At 38.5% G+C, this 20,731-nt stretch overlaps 1 protein-coding gene across 6 annotated transcripts in view; it reads right to left on the minus strand.

The window, feature by feature from the left end:
• LOC126291728 (uncharacterized) overlaps positions 1-20,731 on the minus strand; it is a 200,238-nt gene that overhangs the window by 7,839 nt on the left and 171,668 nt on the right. For all 6 annotated transcript variants that reach the window (XM_049985397.1, XM_049985400.1, XM_049985395.1 and 3 more), the window contains one exon: positions 415-648. In XM_049985397.1, coding sequence (XP_049841354.1) covers positions 415-648 — 234 coding nt within the window. The remainder of the gene's footprint in view (positions 1-414; positions 649-20,731) is intronic.

Genomic DNA, 20,731 nt, shown 5'->3' on the forward strand with positions numbered 1-20,731 from the left:
TTACATTCTACCAGAACTTCACATTACCAGAGTTTATGAAGATAACATTAGGATTTTAAAATTAAACTACAAATAAATGTAAGTTATTATGTGTATCATATGTTTTTGGCTATCTATGTTGTAGTCACCTGAGTTATCAGATGAAATTTTGTTATTCATATGAAGAAGAGGAAATGAGCCATTAAAACATGTCTTGAAGGAGTATTTAGAAATATGTGATTGTGTATTGCATACAATTTGCCTCATAATTTGAAAACTGTAACATATATTTTTTTAAAACTCTCATCCATTACGTATTATTTTTAAACTTTACAACTCTCTGTCATCAATTTACATTTGTTTCTTTACTGATATGGAAGCATGTTACAGGAACAACAGATGAGCTTATTACTAAAACAATGTTATAAAACCTACCTGAATGCAGAGACTAGAGAAACCAATTGCTCAGCAACATTTCTTTCGATACCAAGAGATTTATTATCAAGCATATGACACCGTGGAGGGTCAGTGAGATTGTTATCCATAACATGTTCTGGAAGAGGAAACCATACTAACGATCCCATGTCAGCGCTGTTATGCACTTTCCCATGAGTGCCAAATCTGCCGCATTTACTGCACAGAGTGTGGGCTGCAGTATCTCGGCACCAGCTGCAATGTAATTATGATACAGTTATCAGTTTTATATCCATATGGATTAGTGTATTAATTATGCTTGTGATACGCAAAATACATTATAACCTGAAAATTTAGAACACCATTAAACAGACAATATTCCGAATGTGTGTGTAGGGTCTTTCAGAAGGAAACAGACATATGTTCAGATTTAATAATATGGCTGGTCCAGAAGGGGAAAACATATACAAATGTGCTCACATCTCAATGGTTTCTGAGGAGCTACAATTCAATTTAACATTAAGGGAATCTGTATATTGGCCACTTGAATCCACACATCAAAACACCTAACCATACAATTTAAAGAATGTCACATTGGTAATAAGGACTGGAATGTTTAGGGAAAGATTGCTGTAACTGGTAAATTTTTAAGAAATTTCAAGGAATTTGACAAGTGACAAGAGTGTTCATAAGCATTACTCCAGTAGCAGTTTATTCCAACTTTCAAACAAATGCAATACACTACTCCACATCTGCAGTTATGTTAAATGATCTGTGCCACAAATTTTGTATAAATGGCAAAAATGAGCATCATCTATTAATAAACCATTTTTATTTAGAAATGTGGAATGCAGTCCTAATAGAAACTGAGTTGAGAGAAATTTTTGGTACTTCATTACTGTAAATATGATCATATAAGCATTTCAAATTTGGCACATTTCAGAAACATTATTTAGGTTTCTAGAGGGAGAAAGAGAGAGAGAGAGAGAGAGAGAGAGAGAGAGAGAGAGAGAGAGAGAGAGAGAGGGAGAGGGAGAGGGAGAGGGAGAGAGAGAGAGAGAGAGAGAGAGAGAGAGAGAGAGAGGAACAAAAGAAAAAGGAGTTGATAAAAGTCATGATATGTCTAGAATTCCTTTGCTTTTGTGCCTGTAAGAATGGATATACATGCCGTGAATTAAGAACGTTGTCTCTTGGAAAGTTGAACCATAATTTTAAAGGCTTTTCTGATCGTTTTCTCACTAAACTTGGAGTGAAAGAAGTGATAAGTGATAGATGAAAATTCTAGGACTGACCAGGATGGAACCCAAGACCTGTGGATCCTTTATCTGGCACTTCAACACTCAGCCACACCTGATATTTCATAAGCATATAATTTGCTCATTAGACAACTGTTTAGAACTTTATCAAATGAGGATCAACCTGTGAGCTGCTATCTGCAGCCTTCAGGGTCTCACAGACAAACAGAGGAAGATCGGTTTCACTTCATCATTGTTAGCAGAATACATGTTGATTCCTACAGGGGAAATTTTCAATTTTCAGAAAGGTCACATTTTTTTAAGTCACCAGTCAGGTTTGATGTGGCCCACCAAGAATTTTCCTCCTGTGCCAATTTCTTCATCCTAAACTATCACTTACAACCTTAGTCCTCAATTATTTGATGGACGTATTCCAATCTCTGTCTTTCTCTACAATTTTTGCCTGCTACAGATCCCTCTAGTACCATGGAAGTCATGCCCTGAAATCTTCTAAACAGATGTCCTCTCATCTTGTCCCTCTTCCTTGACAGTGTTTTCCACATATTCCTTTCCTCTCTGATTTTGCGCAGAACCTCCTCATTCCTCAGCTTATCAGTCCACCTAATTTTCAACTTTCATCCATAGCACCACATTTCAAATGCTTCAATTCTCTTTTGTTCCAGTCCATGTTTCACTATCATACAATGCTGTACTCCAAATGTACATTCTCAGGAATTTCTTCGTCAAATTAAGGCCTATGTTTGACACTAGTAGACTTCCCTTGGCTAGGAATGGCCTTTTTGCCAGTGCTGTCTGATTTTGATGTTCTCCTTGCTCCATCTGTCATTGGTTATTTTGCTGTGTAGGCAGTAGAATTATTCCTTCAGTTCATCTACTTCATGACCATCAATCCTGATATTAAATTTCTCACTGTTCTCATTTCTGGTACTTCTCATTACCTTCATCTTTCTTCGATTTACCCTCAGTCCCTAGTTTGTACTCATTAGACCGTTCATTCCATTCAGCAAATCATGTAATTCTTCTTCACTTTCACTCAGGATAGCAACATCCTTTGACTCAGGATAGCAATATCATCAGCAAATCATATCATTTATATCCTTTCACCTTGAAATTTAATTCCATTCCTGAACCTTTCTTTTAATGCCATCATTGCTTGTTCCATGTACAGACTGAACAGTAGAGGCGAAAGTCTGTCTTATACCCTTTTTAATCCAACCACTTCGTTCTTGGTCATCGACTTTTATTATTCTCTCTTGGCTCTTTTACATATTGTATATTACCTGTCTCTCCCTCATAATATGCAGGCATAAAACATGTTCAAAAATTCTACAACAGAATGACATGTGGGTTTTAAGCTGTGTGCATCTGTTCGACAGTCCTTATTGAAAATGGAAATGACCTATGTATTTTTTCAATCAGTCGGAGTCCTTTGTTTCTCTGGTGGCATACAGTAGGCTGCTAGAAAAGAAGCAAATTCTTTCACATACACACTGTGTAGAATCATATGGGTATCCCATCAGGTTGAACCACCTTTCCTCTGCTGCATGGTTTCAACTTTTTCTATCCCATCATCACTTACTTTAATACCTGTCATTCTAATGTTCATGCAATAATTTTAAAGAGGAATCTGCAGTATCATTTTTCTCAGTGAAACTACTTCAAAAAGAGGTATTTAGTCGTTTGCCCTTCTCGCTGTCATACTCGACTCCAATGTCATTATGGTCACTGAGAGTCTGGACTAATGACTTTGATCCATTTACTTTTTTAACACATGAAATCTTATTAGAACTTTTTGTCAAATAAGTAGATAAAATTTTAATTTTGAAGTCATTAAGCACTTCATACATGGTGCAACATTAATTTTGTCGTTCTGTTTGTTTGTTGATGATACTTTCACTACATTTAAATCCATGGTGAAGAGAACTCTTGCACTTTGTCCATTTATACTCCACATTTTCATGTTCTGAGATGGCAATATTTTTTGTTATCTGATCAGTAGTCATAAACTATTTCTTTTGACACTAAGCACAAATATCTTCCCACCTTGCTTTGCATTCCTATTTAGAACTGTAGTCAGTGATGTAATAACGATATTATACCCACTGATTCCCTGCTCCATGTTAAATGAGTCAAAAGTTCAGATCTGTTTATAGGTGGGACATATTAGATGTTACCTTGTCAAGTTAGTTCACTGAGGGACTGCTAAAGAGAATTTTTGGATAAAGCATTTAGATAAATTTCACCTTTTTCCTTGTCCCTACTACGTGCGATAATCATTCAACTCCCACAGTATCTACCTTGTTAGTTGAAATCGTAAGTTGAGATATTCCCCTAATACTATAACATGATCACAAAACTTGTCAGAGGTGAAAGAACTAATAATTGGGGAAAAAACATAAGACTGATTGAGGAATGAATCCTGGAACTTTGGATTCATAGTCTGATGCTTATCCGCTTAGCCATAGAAAACGCATCTGCAGAAGAAAGCCACATCTGGCCTCAACAGCAAGAGATAGTGGTCATGTGTGTGTGAGTTGTATTTGCATGAATGTGTGTGTGTGTGTGTGTGTGTGTGTGTGTGTGTGTGTGTGTGTGTGTGTGTGTTGTCTAATTCAGAAGAAGGCCTTTTAACCAAAAGCTTATGTGTTTAGCAATCTTTTTTTTTTGCCTGACTGTGACTCAGTATCCCCACTATAATATGTTTAGCAACAAATACTTACTGTGATATGGGCAATTTTACTTGTGTTCAGAATGATCAGCACTCAGCGAGTAACAAAAACTTTGTTATTCACTGTATAGTTTCACAATTGCTCATGACAATATTAAAGTTAGTTCTCTTGGAAATATTTTTTCTAAAGAAATATTCTTGATTTGTTGTGCAAGGAGACAAGATGAAGGCAAAGTTTACAATGAGCAAAGAGTTGTTTCCATATAGATAATTTAAAAGCCCTCATTCTCTTCCATTCAACAAATGTCCTACTTTTTCCAAAAACTATATATTTCAAAATATATTTGTATGCAAAATTTTCGTCTTCCAGAATGATCAAATCTTAAAATTTACTTCTTTCTGTATCCAATACCATAGTTTCATTGCCCTAATTTTTCCAGTTACAAAAATGTGCAATTTACCTAAAATAACGTTTTAGCTGGTTGATTATTCAAACCACAAAATTGTTCTTTCTCATGATTTTACCAGCACACTTCAGGAACCCCCTTTCTGTCAATATTGCTCTCCCGATGAATAGTTACTAAGGATACAGCAATTGCAAAGTCTCTTCAGCTTCTCTGCCTAATCCTAAAATCAATTAAATTCAATATTTCGGCCATCCACCTGTTCGCCATCTTCAGGATAATTCTGCTGCTGAGTCCCACTGAGAACTGATGCCAGGGCTGCCAATCAACATCCTATATAGACCTCCATATCGTACACGGTGCATGTGCTGCCCACGGCAGTTGCTGCCCACCAAGCTGGGGAAGTGGCACTGCCCTTAGTGGAACACTGGTGGCAATGATATATCATGCTCAGAGGCTATTTTTGAACACTTAGACTAGCCGCACTGAAGAATGATCTGAATTGATGCGGGATAGTACAAGGTTCCACGTCCTGCTAAGAGGAAGCCTATTGTCTCTATTAATCAAATTATCTGCCAACCTAATTTCAATTCCCTCTTTCTAAACACTGTTCCAAAAAACCGGAAGTGTTGGCAACCATCACAGTTGCATCAAATTTCATCACATGTTTAAGCAATGTTCTGCTACTGCCAGTTTTTCTGGCTGTTGCAGCCTCGCATGGCAGCAATGTTCCATGCACGTAGCCTCGTATAACAGCAGTGTTTCATGCACGTGTCCTAAGCTCTGTGGACTGAATGGCCAATGTAAGCCTCCCAAAACTGACACAGAATTTTATATATGCCAGGCTTCCTAAGCCTCAAGTCTTCTTTCACAGAGCTGATTAGTGCCCTAATCTTGGAAGGTGGATGAAACACATGTTTAAAGTTAAAACTCCTTAAAATTCTTCCAATCTCAAATGATACTTTAACCAGCATGAGGAATAAGGCCATAGATCTTTGGTCCTCTTCATGCATCTCTGAGGACAGTCCTGGTCCTCTTCATGCAACTCTATGGACGGTCCAGATGCCACAGCCCAATGAACCTTCTCCTCAGAGTAACCACTTCCTTAAAAACAGCCATCAAATGTGCAAATTCTTGGGTTAAACTGTCTGCATCATAAAGGGCATATGCTCTGAGTACCAGAGTCCTAAGGATGCCACTGGATGGCAACCCTTAGCATGCAGGTACCAATCAGTGTTGTCGCCATTCGGTGAACTCTTTGTCCCAGAAAACCGTATGACTTTTTAAGAAGTTTTAACATTAAGAGTGTGTTCCATCCACCTCCCAAGATTACGGCACTGCTCAGCTCTGTGAAAGATGGCTTGGGACTTAGAAAGAGTGGCATATATAAAATTTGTCAATGTGGTAGGCTTATACTGGTTGCTCGATTCACACAGTTCAGAGCAGGTGCATTGAACATCACCGTCATATGAGGCTACAACGGCCAGAAAAATCGATGGTAGCAGAACATTTCTTAAACGATGGAAATGCGATGAAATTTGATGGAAGTGTAATAGTTGCCAACACTTCCAGTTTTTGGAACAGTGTTTACCAAGAGGCAACTGAAATGAGGTTGGCAGATAATTTGATTAATAGAGAAAATGGATTTCCTCTCACAAGAACATGGAACCCTGTACTGTCCTGCATCAAAACAGAACATTCTCTCATGCGGCTAGTCTGAGTGTTCAAAGATAATCTCCAAGCGCGATATATCGTTGGGAATTTTATGTTGCAATAAACGTGAAGAAATTGAAAATCATTTGCTGCAGTGTTGTGTAATTTCTTTAACAAATGTCCAGCAAAATAAAAAGAGAATGTCTAAAGAAGACTGGATATAAGATTAATATAGGTGACTTTCCAGGACATTAAGCTTCACAAGAGGTGTAGCATGCCTTCCTATTCGCAGTCATTGCTCACTCCGTATTAGTGGTGTTTGTCTCTGTACTTAGTCCTCTAACTGTGATACTATTTTTAGGCATAGCTCTTACAACTGTTTCCTTCATCAGACATTCCATACATGTTGTTTTGAGGTTGTGTTGTAACCAGAAGAAGATTAGTCATTCCATAGAATTTGAACAACGTAAACAGTGAAACTGAATCCTTTTATTCCACTTGAGAAATGGCAGATATGTTATTCTCTGTAAGAGTGTGTGTTTCTCTTTTTCTGATGAAAGCTGTGGCTGAAAGCTTCATGTAGCATGTTTTAAGTGGGCCTATCTACAACTTAACATGTCATCTTTACAGTAAGTAGCAATCTATCTTTTCCTACACTGTTGATATTCCTACCTGGAATTTCCATTGTTAGATATGGTATTCTGATACTGTTAAGCCAACAGTGTTTGGAGATGATGCAAGTAGAGGAAGATCCTGAAATTATTATGCAAAGAACTGGAGCTGCTGAAGGCATAAAACAAGATTTTGTATAGTCAACTCTGTACAGATAGTTAACTTTATCCATATCATTCACAATAAATGCAGGCTCGAAGGCCTCAGGATTACCGTGCCAGATTACAGTTCTGCCTATTAATTATAAGAGAGCTTGCAAAGACGCAGGATTCACACATAGTGGGATACAAAATTACCACCAAAATACCTTGTGTGCAGATACAAATTCTTGAGCGACTCTAGAAGTGTGTGTGTGTGTGTGTGGGGGGGGGGGGGGGGGGGTATTATTATGGGTAATGGACTTAAAGGACCATATTCTTTATCACAAAAATTAAATGGATCTATTTATCACTAATTTTTGTGCTCAAATAATACACTCCATTACAGAGGATCAGCAGATATGGTTTATTTGTGATGGGACACCACCTCATTTTCCATGCATCATAATGACAGAGTGATGGACTCTTTACAAAAGTACAATATCATGACCTCACCATTTACTTGCCATTAATCCTCTAGATTTCTTACTATGGGGCTGGTTGTGTACTATGTACCCACCAACAATATGCACATACCTCATGCATCTTCTTTAGTGTCAAAACACAAACAGGTGTCACAGAAAAGAGTGGTCTGTATCTCAACAAGTATTTATTTCTAGATATGTGTTTATGAATATTTGTTTTTAGTTTTGATCTGTACTATCAAGTGCAAAAATGTGGAACATTTTTAAAAAATGTTTTGTATATGAAATTATTTAAATGTACTGAAACAAAATGAAGGGCTCAATGAAGATGAAATAAAATAAAATATAAGATGAAATACTGGTTTAAACTGTTTCAAAATGCAGGAAAAGAGACAGCTTAAATGCCTCTCTGCTTGCTATAATTAGTCTAATCTAGTATCCTGGTACATAATGAAGGGATACATAGGGATCTGTAGTATATTCCTAGATTCCTCACTGGTTCCTGAAGCTTTGTAAGTAGCCTTTCAAATGATAATTGCCATTATCTTTGTCTGCCCATTCATTTTTCCCTGCCATGGGTTAGGTAAACCTGTTAGATTTGTGCCACCCTTTTTGGTATAAATTCAACATGTTTTATTTGGCCCCACACACTTGAACAATATTCCGGGATGGAATTCACGAATACTTTGAAAGTAATCTCCTTTGTAGATTGGCTGTATATTTCCAGTATCCTACCAACGAACAGAGCAACTAGTACAATGATTGTGTGTAGTGAGTTTAAAAGAATGGCATACAATGGTTAAACACAAATTTATGCAATCTATACTAAGTAATGCTTGAGGTGGTGTAATGCACAATGTCACTGGACAGTGGATGACTGGAAACGAGTGATCTAGAGTAATGAATCACATGTAGTGTAATACAGCATTACAAAGCATACCCTGCTCCACTATTAATATTAGTAGCAGTTACAGATGAGCATGGTATATGATATAGAAAATAGGAGCAGATGCTATGCAACCCAGCGCATGTTTGTACAGAGGGTATGTGAACAGTGACAACTACAGCAGCGGCAAGTTGTCAGGAAATGAGTGCTACTCACATGCTGTACAAGGATACAGATATGCTTTGACACTCTATTTGAGTTGGCAGTGTCATGGACGGCTTGGAGTAAGAGGGCCACCAACAATGGGGAGGGAAAAAAAATTTTTTTTTTTGATGTTGGACTTTGATGTACGACCTACGGGTCACATGAATAATATTGTGTTGGAAGTTTAAGACTATTTCAAACTGTACAAGGGTAATCCCAAAAGTAAGGTCTCCTGTTGTTTTTTTTTTTTTTATATAAGTACGTTGACCTGTTTATTTCTACAATGGTTTACATCAGTTTACATCTTGAACATATAGCTATTTTTCGATATAATCACCATTTCTGTCAGTGCATTTTTGTAGACACTGTGGCAGTTTTTGTATGCCCATGTCATACCAGCTCACCGCCATGCTGTTCAGAAAGTTATGAACCTCTTCTTTCATCTCATCATTTGAGCTGAATCACTGGGACCACAATTAATACTGACAGGTACTGTTAGACTCTGAAACAACTCAAATGGGCAATTCAGAAATGGAGAAGAGGAATGTTGAGCAAGGACGTACATATTCTCCATGACAATGCTGACCCACGCATCGCTCAGCAAACCATTGCTCTCCTGCAACAGTTTCTGTGGAACATAATCACCCGTCCACCTTATAGTCCTGATTTGGCGCCCAGTGACTATCACCTGTTCCCTAGGTTAACAGAACATTTGGCCGGAAAGTGATTCAGCTCCAATGACGAGGTGAAAGAAAAGGTTCAAAACTTTCTTAAAGGCATGGCAGCGAGCTGGTATGACATGGGCATACGAAAGCTGCCACAGCGTCTACAAAAATGTATCGACAGAAATGGTGATTATGTCGAAAAATAGCAAAATATTCAAGCTGTAAACTGATGTAAATCATTGTAGAAATAAACAGGTCTATGTACTTACAAAAAATAGGAGACCTTACTTTTGGGATTACCCTCATACATATGGGGACCTATTGTTGTGAGAGAGGAACAATTTAAAATATAAGGAAGTAAAACTTAAAAAAGAGTTGGAAGTTTATAATAGCCAAAATATGCAGTTTTTATTGTGCTCATTTCCCTAGTGTCTGAAATTATTCTTAAGGAAAACGTTGCTGAGCTTAGCCTTTTGCACAGATCTTGGAATATGGTGGTGGCACTTCATTTTGCTATCTATATGCAGACCCACAACCTTCAAAATCTCGTGCTCACCCATTTTTAGGTCCATTTCATTTCATTAGTAACATTTGTGTTAGAAGAGAAATGAATGTAATTTGTCTTTTTTAGGTTGACTGTAAGGCCATTGGTTTCAAACCAGTTTGTCAAATCTGCAAAAGCTTTATTCGCAGCCTCATTTGACACATTCCCTGAGAGATTATTAACTGATAAAAGTGGTGTCATCAGCAAACATGAGTATTTTCCCATATTCTGTATATAGTGCTAAGTCATTTATAAATATTAGAAAGAACAGTTGGCCCAATACTGAGCCTTGAGGTACTCCTGCAGTAATGGAGCCCCATTCTGAAGATACCTGCCTACCATCCAGTCCTTCCATGATTACTTTCTGCTTTCTACCACACAGATAGGATTCAAGCCATGTGCCCACGGTTCCACCCATTCCTAGGGTCTTGGCTTTACTCAAGAGAATTTGGTGACTTACACTGTCAAAAGCTTTCGACAGGTCACAAAATATTCCAACTGTCATTATATTATTATTTATGGCTTCCATAACATTGTCAACAAAGGCATGTATTGCATCCACAGTTGATACCCCTTCCTGAAAGCCAAACTGGCTACTGTTGAGGATGTTATATTTACTAAGATGCTCAACCATTCTGTTGTGCATCACTTTCTGTAGTCCCTTGGAGAAAACTGAGAGTCAGTCGATAGTTTGTAGCCTCAGTCTTTCCTCCCTTTTTATAAATTGGTCGTATAAGCCCATACTTTACCTGTCAGGAAAAACACCATCTTCCAATGACGAATTACTAATATGGCAGAGGACTGTACTTATTTCTTTACAACAGTATTTCAGTAACTTGCTGGAAATGTTGTCAGCTCCAGCAGAATTTTTACATTTTAAAGACATAATTATTTTTTCTAATTCTATCACCGTAGTTTTTCGAAGCTGCATCTCATCTATTTTGTTATTTAAGGTGTTGTGCAAGTATTCTGTAGCTTTCTTTACAGAACCCTGGCATCCCATTTGGTTGGTGACTATTAGGAAATGATTGTTAAAGATATTAGCCACCATTTCGGGAGCATCCACCGAAAGGCTCCCAGTTCTTAAGCTAATCACTTCTATGGCAGATTGGCTTTTCCCCGTCTCGCTTTTAACATATTTCCATATGGTTCTCATTTTGTTATTTGATTTGTCAATTTCCTTTTTTAGATACGTGCTTTTACATTTCTGGATCACCTTCCTTAATGTCTTAGAGTACACTTTATATTGCCCCATCACTGCAGTATTGTTAGACTGTTTGGCTGAGGCATACAATTCTCTTTTTGTTTTACATGAAAGTTTGATGCCCTGGGTAATCCATGGCTTAAATGCAGGGTTACATTGATTTTCTCTGAATCTTTTATTTGGAAGCACCTCCTCAAAAAGATTTGATGTTAAATTAATAAATACATTAAATTTTATGTTGACATCTGCTGAGTTGAATACTTCAGACCAGTCTACTACTGTAGCTTCTGCCTGTATGTCTACATTGTTTCTTTATTTATTGGTCTCACATTTTTCCAGATAGCTTTTGGTTTTCCACTAAGATTTGAATGGGGGATTGTCAGAAGTATAGCATCATGGTCTTACAGCCCATTTAGGACTTGACTGACTGTCAAGCTACTGTGCCTAGACTTATCAACAAACACATTATCAATTGGAGTATTGGAGTGGTCAGTTACCCTAGTGGGAAATTCAACTACTTGTATTAGATTGTAACAGCTCATTAGTGGCTCCGTTCCATTTTGTCATAACTTTCATTAAGGAAATTTACATTAAAGTCGCCTAGTATTATGACTGAAATGTTTTTTCTGTACAATTTTGATGACATTGCTTCAATCTGTTTGAGAAAGATTCCAAGATTCCCTGCAGGTGCTCTATAAATTGATAATATGACTACTGATACACTATTTGTTGCCATTTCTACACCACACACTTCAAAGTGCAGCTCAATACAAAATTTGCTTACATCAGGAGTTCTAAATACTACATTATTTCTGACATAAATCACTGTTCCACCCCTCTCCATGTTGGATCTGCAATACTGAGATGCTAAACTGAATCTGTCTAAGCAGAACATCTGAATACCCCAAGTGACATTCCCCACTGACACCATTCTCACACACCCAGTGGGAAACCACTAATGGTAGTGTATGGATATCACTGGTGGAAACATCAGTGAAAATCAAAGTTTGAGTCAGGCCTGGACATGTGTTCAGATAGCCTACTGGTTAAGGAGACTGCTTGCAGTAAGCAGGAAATCTGGATGCGAGAGCTAGTCTGTCACAATTTGCCAATTGTCACCACATATTCATCAGATTGCAGGTTCAGCATATGTAAATCGTTTGCGCTGATATCATTTTATGTCAGTGCATCTTCAGCGATTTCATCTCCATCGATCCACTCACTTAATTTATTTTGTACTAGCAACTCACCCTGGTTTCATAAGGGTAGGGCTAATTATCTACGGTGGACCCTTTGACTGGTGTAGCGTAATATTCATCCCCATTGACCTATCACTTAATTTATTTTGTACTAGTGACTCATCCCGGTTTCATACAGGTAGCACTAAGTATCTAAGGCTGGACACTTTGACTCATGTAGCATAATAAATTACACACGTAATACCTTTTTCATAAAAATAAATTACACACAGAGGACTTTTTCATGAAACATTCTCTCTCTTAGTGGACACTGTATCAGAATCCCTACAGTAGTTCCTGAGATTAGGCTGAACATAAAGACAGAAACTGTGGTGAGGGATTTCAATTTATAACCATTGGTGTGAAAAACTTAAGTATGAATATAACTTTTGCATGTTCTGTCACTGCGAAGTAACACAGCCCGATGAAACTTGGACCATACATACAAAGAACTGCTACAGTGAAGTACAGAGTGTAAGTGAAACAAGTATGCAACGAGACGAACTGAAATGATGTCACCATGACTCATGATGGTCCCCCAGACATTACAAAAGGCAGGACCCAGTTCTTAGCAAGGTGTGTGGTCAGCACAGATAGCAATGCACACACTGCTATTTGCTCCACACTGTCTGAAAGGTTGGTAAGAAGGTATTGTGGTAGGGTGTTCCATTTATCCAGCAGTGTGGAATGACTGCTGGATGGTCATCGGTTCTTGTGGATGTGCAGTAATACTTCTCCCCATCATATTCTGCACATGCTCAATGGGATTTAAGGCACAGGACAATGGGTAGGCCAGTCCATTCACTGAATACCCTCTCCTTCCAAGAACTCTTCCACCTGCACTATTCAATGTGGTCATGCATTATCATAAAAAAAATGAAGTCAGGGCAGAATTCAATCCTAAAAAGACACACATGGGAAAGGAGTACAGTACCAGAATACCACTGACTTGAGAGTATACCACGTTCGAAGTTTTGGAGGTCAGTATGCCAATGCAACATTGTGCCCCCTCATGCATATGGATCGCCAAAATGATCAAGGTTTACAATGCTAGACATGCCCTCATATGGCATTTCTTTCTATGTACCATCCAAGTTTCATTACGCTATGTTACTTTGCAGTGACACAACATGCAAAAGTTACTTTTGCCCTTCAGTTTTGCACACCAGTATATGCATAGATATTGGGTGAATGCTAATTAAAGTGACAAACTGCAGGGATGTGTTCCTGACAGGAAATGGAGGAAAAAAGATCCGATGAACAAGTGTCTGGAAATGACCATTGCCACGGTAAATGGTGATGACAAATGAAAATTCCTGACCATGTGCCATGTGTTCCTTGTGTGTTGAATGCTGTGTGGTTGATGCAGCATACTGTAAGCATCAGAATGGTATGGTATTCAGGTCAGGAACTCACTGAGATGGTGTTTGTGCGTGAGCAGCCAGATGGAAATGGTTGAGAGGCAGGGCAGCTATACAAAAAAAAAAAGAACATTCACATACATTTCAAGCCCTTTTTGGGGTCCTTTCAGACAAAACATGCACGAAGGCAGTGGACTGTGTGTACACTATATCTGAAGGACTGGGTTCCACAGGATATTGAGACAAACCCTAGTAGATCCAGCAAAGTGGACCAGCAACATGGTGTAAGCCAAAGTATGATCATGTGTGAGCTACATTACAACCGCTACTATCCCTATCACCTACAATGAGCACAAGGATTATCACAGCAGCTTTTCCTCTACAGGAAGGATTTTGTTGATGGTTTTTGCAACAGACCATCACAATTATGGGATTTCTGTCATCAGTCCTCTTTACCAATGTGCTAATGCATGCACTGCATCACATGGAGGCTACTTTGAATATCTGTTGCTATGTGGATGAGATGTAGCTCTTACTGTGTTCCGAGTTGATTTGCTGTCATTGCAGGCACAGCATCAATTTCTGGACACGTGTTCATAGGTCTTTATTTCCTCCGTTTCCAGCCAGGAACCTGTCCCTGCAGTTTGTCTGTTATATTAATGTTCACCCTGCATAGTTAGAACAAGAAGAAATATATAGATTCTGGTAATAATAATTTCATGAAGTACAAAGGCCTTATGCAGCTCTTTCAACTGGGCACCACTTCGACTGACTTTCGAGCCCATAGCCCACCCCAGTTACCCAACCAGTGAAAGACGGCCTACATTTTTCTGTGAAATTTTAATCAGGGTTCGCTTCAGGTGAATCTCAACATCATTGAGAGATGAATGCTAGGTTGAAAGGATTGATGAAAAATTCTTATCGCACCCAGGATTTAATTCCGCAACCTTTTGGTTTTGGTTTACTACTATACCACCCCGTCTGACACAGTGTCTGTCTGGTCAGACTATGATATATAATGTTTTCTGGAGTTGCAGTGACATAGTATCTTGTCAAATTATGAGATATGATATTTTCTGGAGTTGCAGTGGCTGTTTACCACTCTTCCTACCAGATGCCACCTCCTCTGCAACTGACCAGCTTGTTGCTCCCATCACTGCCATGAGATGTCACTCCAAACACCTATTATACACCATTCAAAATTTAAAAAATTGCCACTTTTGTGGAACCCTTTTTTAATTGTCTCCCATTGTGAAGCATAAGTTCAAAATTTGGCTCAAAGGTGTCTACAACTTTCCACTGTAATTGTGCGAAAGCATGGCATCCTGAAGTGTCACCCTCGGGCTCAGCAACATTTCAAATAGATAGGTGTTGAGGGAGGGGGAGTGACATTGGCACTGAATTTCGTGGACAATTCTGCCAACACGATTGTGGATACATGATTAGAAGCTCATCACACCTCCTTTTACCCCACATTTCAACACTTCTTTCTACATGTCTGTGATGGAGGTCAAAAGTAAGACACCTAGTGTTGAAATCATGCAGTTTTCTTATGGTTGGAAGAGGATAACATTTCAGATGCACCACTGCTCAAAATCAACATGAAAAGCCCTCAGAAGCTGGCATAAAGGGTCAATGAAACCACCTTTTCATTGGGGTATTGATTCCTACACCTTTCACAGAAAAAAAAGTTCACGATGGATGAGTAACAGTATGACATTCTTGACAACATTTGACACCTTTGACAGCCCCAGATGATTCAGTATTACTCTATGAACATCTTAGGGCTGCAAACCCACTGAATGTGATCTGATCCCTATGAAGCATAGTGCAACTCCAATTTTTTCTCTAATGTACTAGACTGAATTACTAGGGACAATTCCAAAGCACTCAACAAAATTTGAATGTGATCCAAGACAGCAAAGGGTGTTTATGGTTCCAGCCATCCTGTTTGGTGCCCTCCTGTAGTGTGATAATGGAGAAGTGATATATTAAGACACGCATGAATAAAATGACACAGGGTCCCTCTAAGAAATCTCAGTTCAACAACACCTTTGGTGCCACCCAAGCACCTTTGTTGAGCACATTAAAAATGTACTTGTCAGAGACATTGAAATCCATTAAGCTGAGTGGTGCCTCAGGGCTGTTCTAGCATCTGAAGGCAGGCAATCCTTTTGACACCTCTTAGGTGGGACTGCTTGCATGTTGATTCTGAATGGTGGTGTATGTGACATCATTACCCAACCTTAAATTAATTTTGCTTTTTGAAATGTTGCCGAGCCCATGGTGATGTTACAGGGCACCACATTTTATAATCATTACAGACAAATGTTGTAAACATCTTTGGGCCAAATTTCAAACTTATGCTTCACAATGAGAAACAATTACATAGTTTTGCAAAAGAAACAATTTTTTGAGTAGTGTATATGGAACAGGTAATAATACCTGTATCAGAGCCTCATCATTATTTAGTGGTAATAAATCATACACACAAACCTTTCCTTGAATCTACCTACCATTGAAAACCGTACCAAGGTCCTTTACAGTACCGTAGTTCCTATGAGTAGCCTGAACATACAGAATAAGTTAAGGTACCTTAACAACAGAATAAATTAAGGTGGGGTCTTTAATTTATAATATGTATAATAATATAAAATGTATAGGTACACCATTTTTAAAATTTTTTATATGAGTACTTTTCTTTATGTGTTAGTCTATGTCATTACTGTTTAAATATATGTCTTTACCAAATACAATGTAATCCTCCTGTGTGCGACCAATTGTATAGAAAACAACAGAAGTTCAATTAACATTCTATTCTATTCAGTTCCAGAGGAACTATTCTGTGCAGAGGAAGCACAATGCTTTGCCACCCAAGTGCTATCAAACTAGTAGCACTCGGTCACTCCCTGTCACAGTGGTTCAAAGAAAAATGGATCTCCATCATATGTAGTCAAAAAATTCTTCAGCTGTATTCTTGTGAGTAGCCATCTGCTGGTCATTCAATCTGCATGCCACAAATTGAGAGTGGACTTTTCACTTACCCCAATTCACAGTTTATCTGGTATAAATCTCGAGGAACAGTCATTAATGTTTCATCGGCATCTTTTTCCACTTTTGATCGATGTTATCTTTAGTTATGCATCTTCATAGTGGACCCAAATGGTCTCCATCATCAACGGTTGCCATTCCATCCTGAAATCATCTGAACCAGTCCTAAAAACACTTTTTGCGCTTAGCTTCTGTTCTGTACAGTTGCATGTGACAGCATGCTTCTCCATCACCACCTTTCACAATCTGTTACAAAACTTGATATCTATGCAGCAGTCTACTGCAATTTGATATGAGTGTTCAGTTCCAAAAGCAGGCATGACCTGGAATTGTACAATGACTGACGGATTAATAAGGCCCAAGGATATGACCTTAGACTGCAGTATAATTACTGTACTCATAGGCAGTTTTGCTACGCAAAAGGCAGCATCTTTAGACTCTTTAAGTATGCATATAATACATAAACTGACAAAAAAGTTTCACTAGTAAGAATAATGGAAGGAGTAAAGATAAACTCTTGCATGATATTGATAAGACATAAACGAGACTGTAAATGTTGCTGAGTTTTTGGCAATGGGGGAGGGGAAAGAGTGGCAAGTCAGATTACCCATATTAGTTTCATGGATGAGAGAGGGGTGGAGGAAACGAAATTAGTTAACCATAATACTCAGAACTATTGAAAAACTGTGTTGGTTAATCACCAAACACAATAATACTATCCTTTTACAAGGGTGGTTTGTTAAGTCTGGTAAACTTCCATGGAACGATGGATTATTTTTGTTGCACCTTCTTGGTTGGTAAGCTCATCATTCCAAGGATTGGACTTTCTTGATTTGTAAGCTCATTATTCCAAGGATCACATAAAGAATTTGAACAGTGTACTGCACAGAAAAACATTAAAAAATCCATGATGTGGTAATGCAAGGCAACCATATAAAAATTCATGAGATGGCTGAGACTGTGGGCATCTCAACTGGGCGAGTGCATAATATCCTGCATGGAGAATCAGTTATGAAGAAGTTGTGTGCAAGCTGGATGCCGCAACTGCTTACAGTCAACCAAAAGCACATCTTGCACAACATTTTAAAACAATGTCTGGTTGTGTTTATTTGCAACCTGCAAGACATTTTGCATTGGTCTGTGACAGTTGAAGAAATCTGGATCCATCATTACACCCAAGTGCCTAAACAGCAGTCAAAGCAATGACTCAAGGATGGTGAAAATGCACTGAAAAAGCCAAAGACCATTTGATAAGCAGGCAATGTGATGGCCACTGTTTTTAGGATCCCCATGGAATAATAACCATAGATTACCTGGAAAAAGGCAGACCTATAACTGGTCCCTATTGCGCTTCATTGTCAGATAATCTGAGGCTAGCATTGGCTGAAAAAAGACCACAGTTGGGAAAAAAAGATCAGTGCTCTTCCACTATGATAATGCACCATCATACACATCAGCAATAACAATGACAAAAGTGCATGAACTGTGCTTTGAATTGGTTCCTCTTCCAACCCATTCTCCAGACTTATCCCCAAGTGACCTCTTCCTGTTCCCTAAATTCAGGCTTTGCTTGCTGAGAAGAAATTTTCATCTAATGCAGATGTGATATTTGCAATCAAAGAATATTTTGCAGAGTTTGACAGAACCTATTTTTCTGATGGGCTGAGAAGCTTCGGATCACTGGACTAAGCATACATCTCTAAGAAGAGACTATGTTGAGAAGTTTGGTAAGTTGTTTACAAAACAAACAATTTTTCTTGCTTTTTTACCAGACTTACTGAACCATCCTTGTATAATACATATCTGCTATGCACTGGCATGTACTTAAGACAGAGAACTGTTAGTATGAGATTTGTAATTTTTAGATATATATGAATACTTTCTATGCCCTCATTTTAATAGACTAACTCTGAAAAAAAAAACTAGGAAAAAAACAGGACTTACTGAAGGTGTATTACCACAGCAAGATTTTGGAATCCACAGCCATCTTGCATTTTCAATTTCAAAGAGAGTTACAGCAAAATTAAAATAATTTATAGTTTTCATGACAAATGGTTCTGACTAGTCAACATAGATCATATATTCTGGCTTGCTTCAAACTAATACTGAACTGACATGTCTGTCTGCATGGTGAGGCAGGATGCAAATCTGGTTTGTGGAGATAATAACTTTCTTTTCTGGTGGGGAGGGAAAGAGACAGCTGCCATGCCTTCACTGAGTACTGCTTTGCACGTTGCTCTGCTTCAGAGATTTTTCTTTTTTCCCTTGGCCGTATTCCACATACCCATGAGGTCAGCACGTTAATCTGGATTTGGCAATGTTAGTGGTAGACGATGGCAGGTGCCCTTCCTGTGTCCACCCAGGACAGAATTTGTGTACTCCGCCTGTCTGCACTTGAAAGAGTGAGAATGTGTTTTAAATGTCAGTGAATCATGTAACTAATCTAGGACAAAGGCACTAGCTTAATATTGACCTAACTGGATGTGTGAAACTGCGTAAAAACCAATCCAGGCTGGCCAGCACTGGCCCTCATTGCTAATCCAACACGCAGATTTGATCTGGGCACGGCATGGTTCCCCAAATCCTGGAAGCGACATGAAACATGATATAACAAATAAACAGCTATGGTGTGTCACACTCATGTGAAATCAAACAATAATGTGGACCCACTCAGTCAGGCAATCATGAACATGTACAAGAGTATTTATTTCAATATTCTTGTTGGCCAAGCACTGCTCTTTCTTCCATATCTTTACGGTGGGTATGCTGTGCACACTTCTTGTCTTCCAAGATAACAACAGCCATTGTCACAGGACTGCAACATGCATATTGGTCTGACAAACACTCCTATCCTACCTTGACCGGCCCTGTAAATCATCCAATCTCAATCCAACAGAAAATGTCTGGGACCATTTGGAACAGTGGATTAAATGCAGCAATTAATATTGCCGAAATCTATTGGCTCTGTGGAATTTAAGCATTACTGTCTTCACCTGGATGTGGCACACATGAAGAAGCTTGTGGACTCACTTCTTCAAAAAACTGAGCTCATTGTCAAAGAAAGAGGTGACATTATGCAATATTGCATGATTTATTCTGGGGTGACTACTGTTTTCCCCATAGTGCTTATTGCTTCTGTGTGTTTACACATTGATACTCTGTTGTCTACTATCAGTTCTGTACAGTGATTTTGACTGATGTTCTCTAACCAGCAAATAAACAGATCTTTTCTCTTCTTGTAAAGTCTTCGGCCAAGCTTATCTGTGAGTTGCAATCATGGCTGATGTGTGTCGATAGATAATCCCATGTTATTCTTACTGTTTTAAGTTACCTTCTGACGTATTAGACATAATTGTAGGATCCGATGAGGCTGTCTCTGGAGTAGTCAAATCTGATGATGCTGCCTTTGGAGTAGTCAAATTGCTTATCAATAAAGTAATGAAACAATGTGCTGAGGCAGTGTTATCAAGTCCTCCACCCAACTACATTCAACTGACCACTGTAGAAAACTCTGCTTCAATTCAATTTACTTGATGCTGTGTGTTGTTTCTGTACATATATCTTCATGTATAACTGCATGTAGCCATTTGTAATACAATGAAATGGAATGAAAAATTTGTAAGTCACTCTTGGATGACACCTGTTTTTGCCACTGGAGGGGAGCACTAGTAAACAAATGAAAGCAACTGGCAGTCAACTATTGACATTTCACGAATAGGAAGGAAGGAAGATTAGGATTTAACATCTGTCAATATCAAGATCATTAGAGATGGAGCATAAACTTGGAATGTTTTAAAGGATGGGGAAGGAAATCTGCTGTGCCCTTTGAAAGGAATCATCAATACATTTGTCTGAAGTGATTTATGAAATTCACACAAAACAAAAATCTGGATGGCTGGATGCAGATTTGCACCATTGTCCACCAAACTGTGACCCCAGTGTGTTAACTATTGCAACAGATGAGAGAGGT

This window comes from Schistocerca gregaria, chromosome 9, assembly GCF_023897955.1.
Source record: "Schistocerca gregaria isolate iqSchGreg1 chromosome 9, iqSchGreg1.2, whole genome shotgun sequence".
In the NCBI taxonomy this organism is placed as follows: Eukaryota; Metazoa; Arthropoda; class Insecta; order Orthoptera; family Acrididae; genus Schistocerca; species Schistocerca gregaria.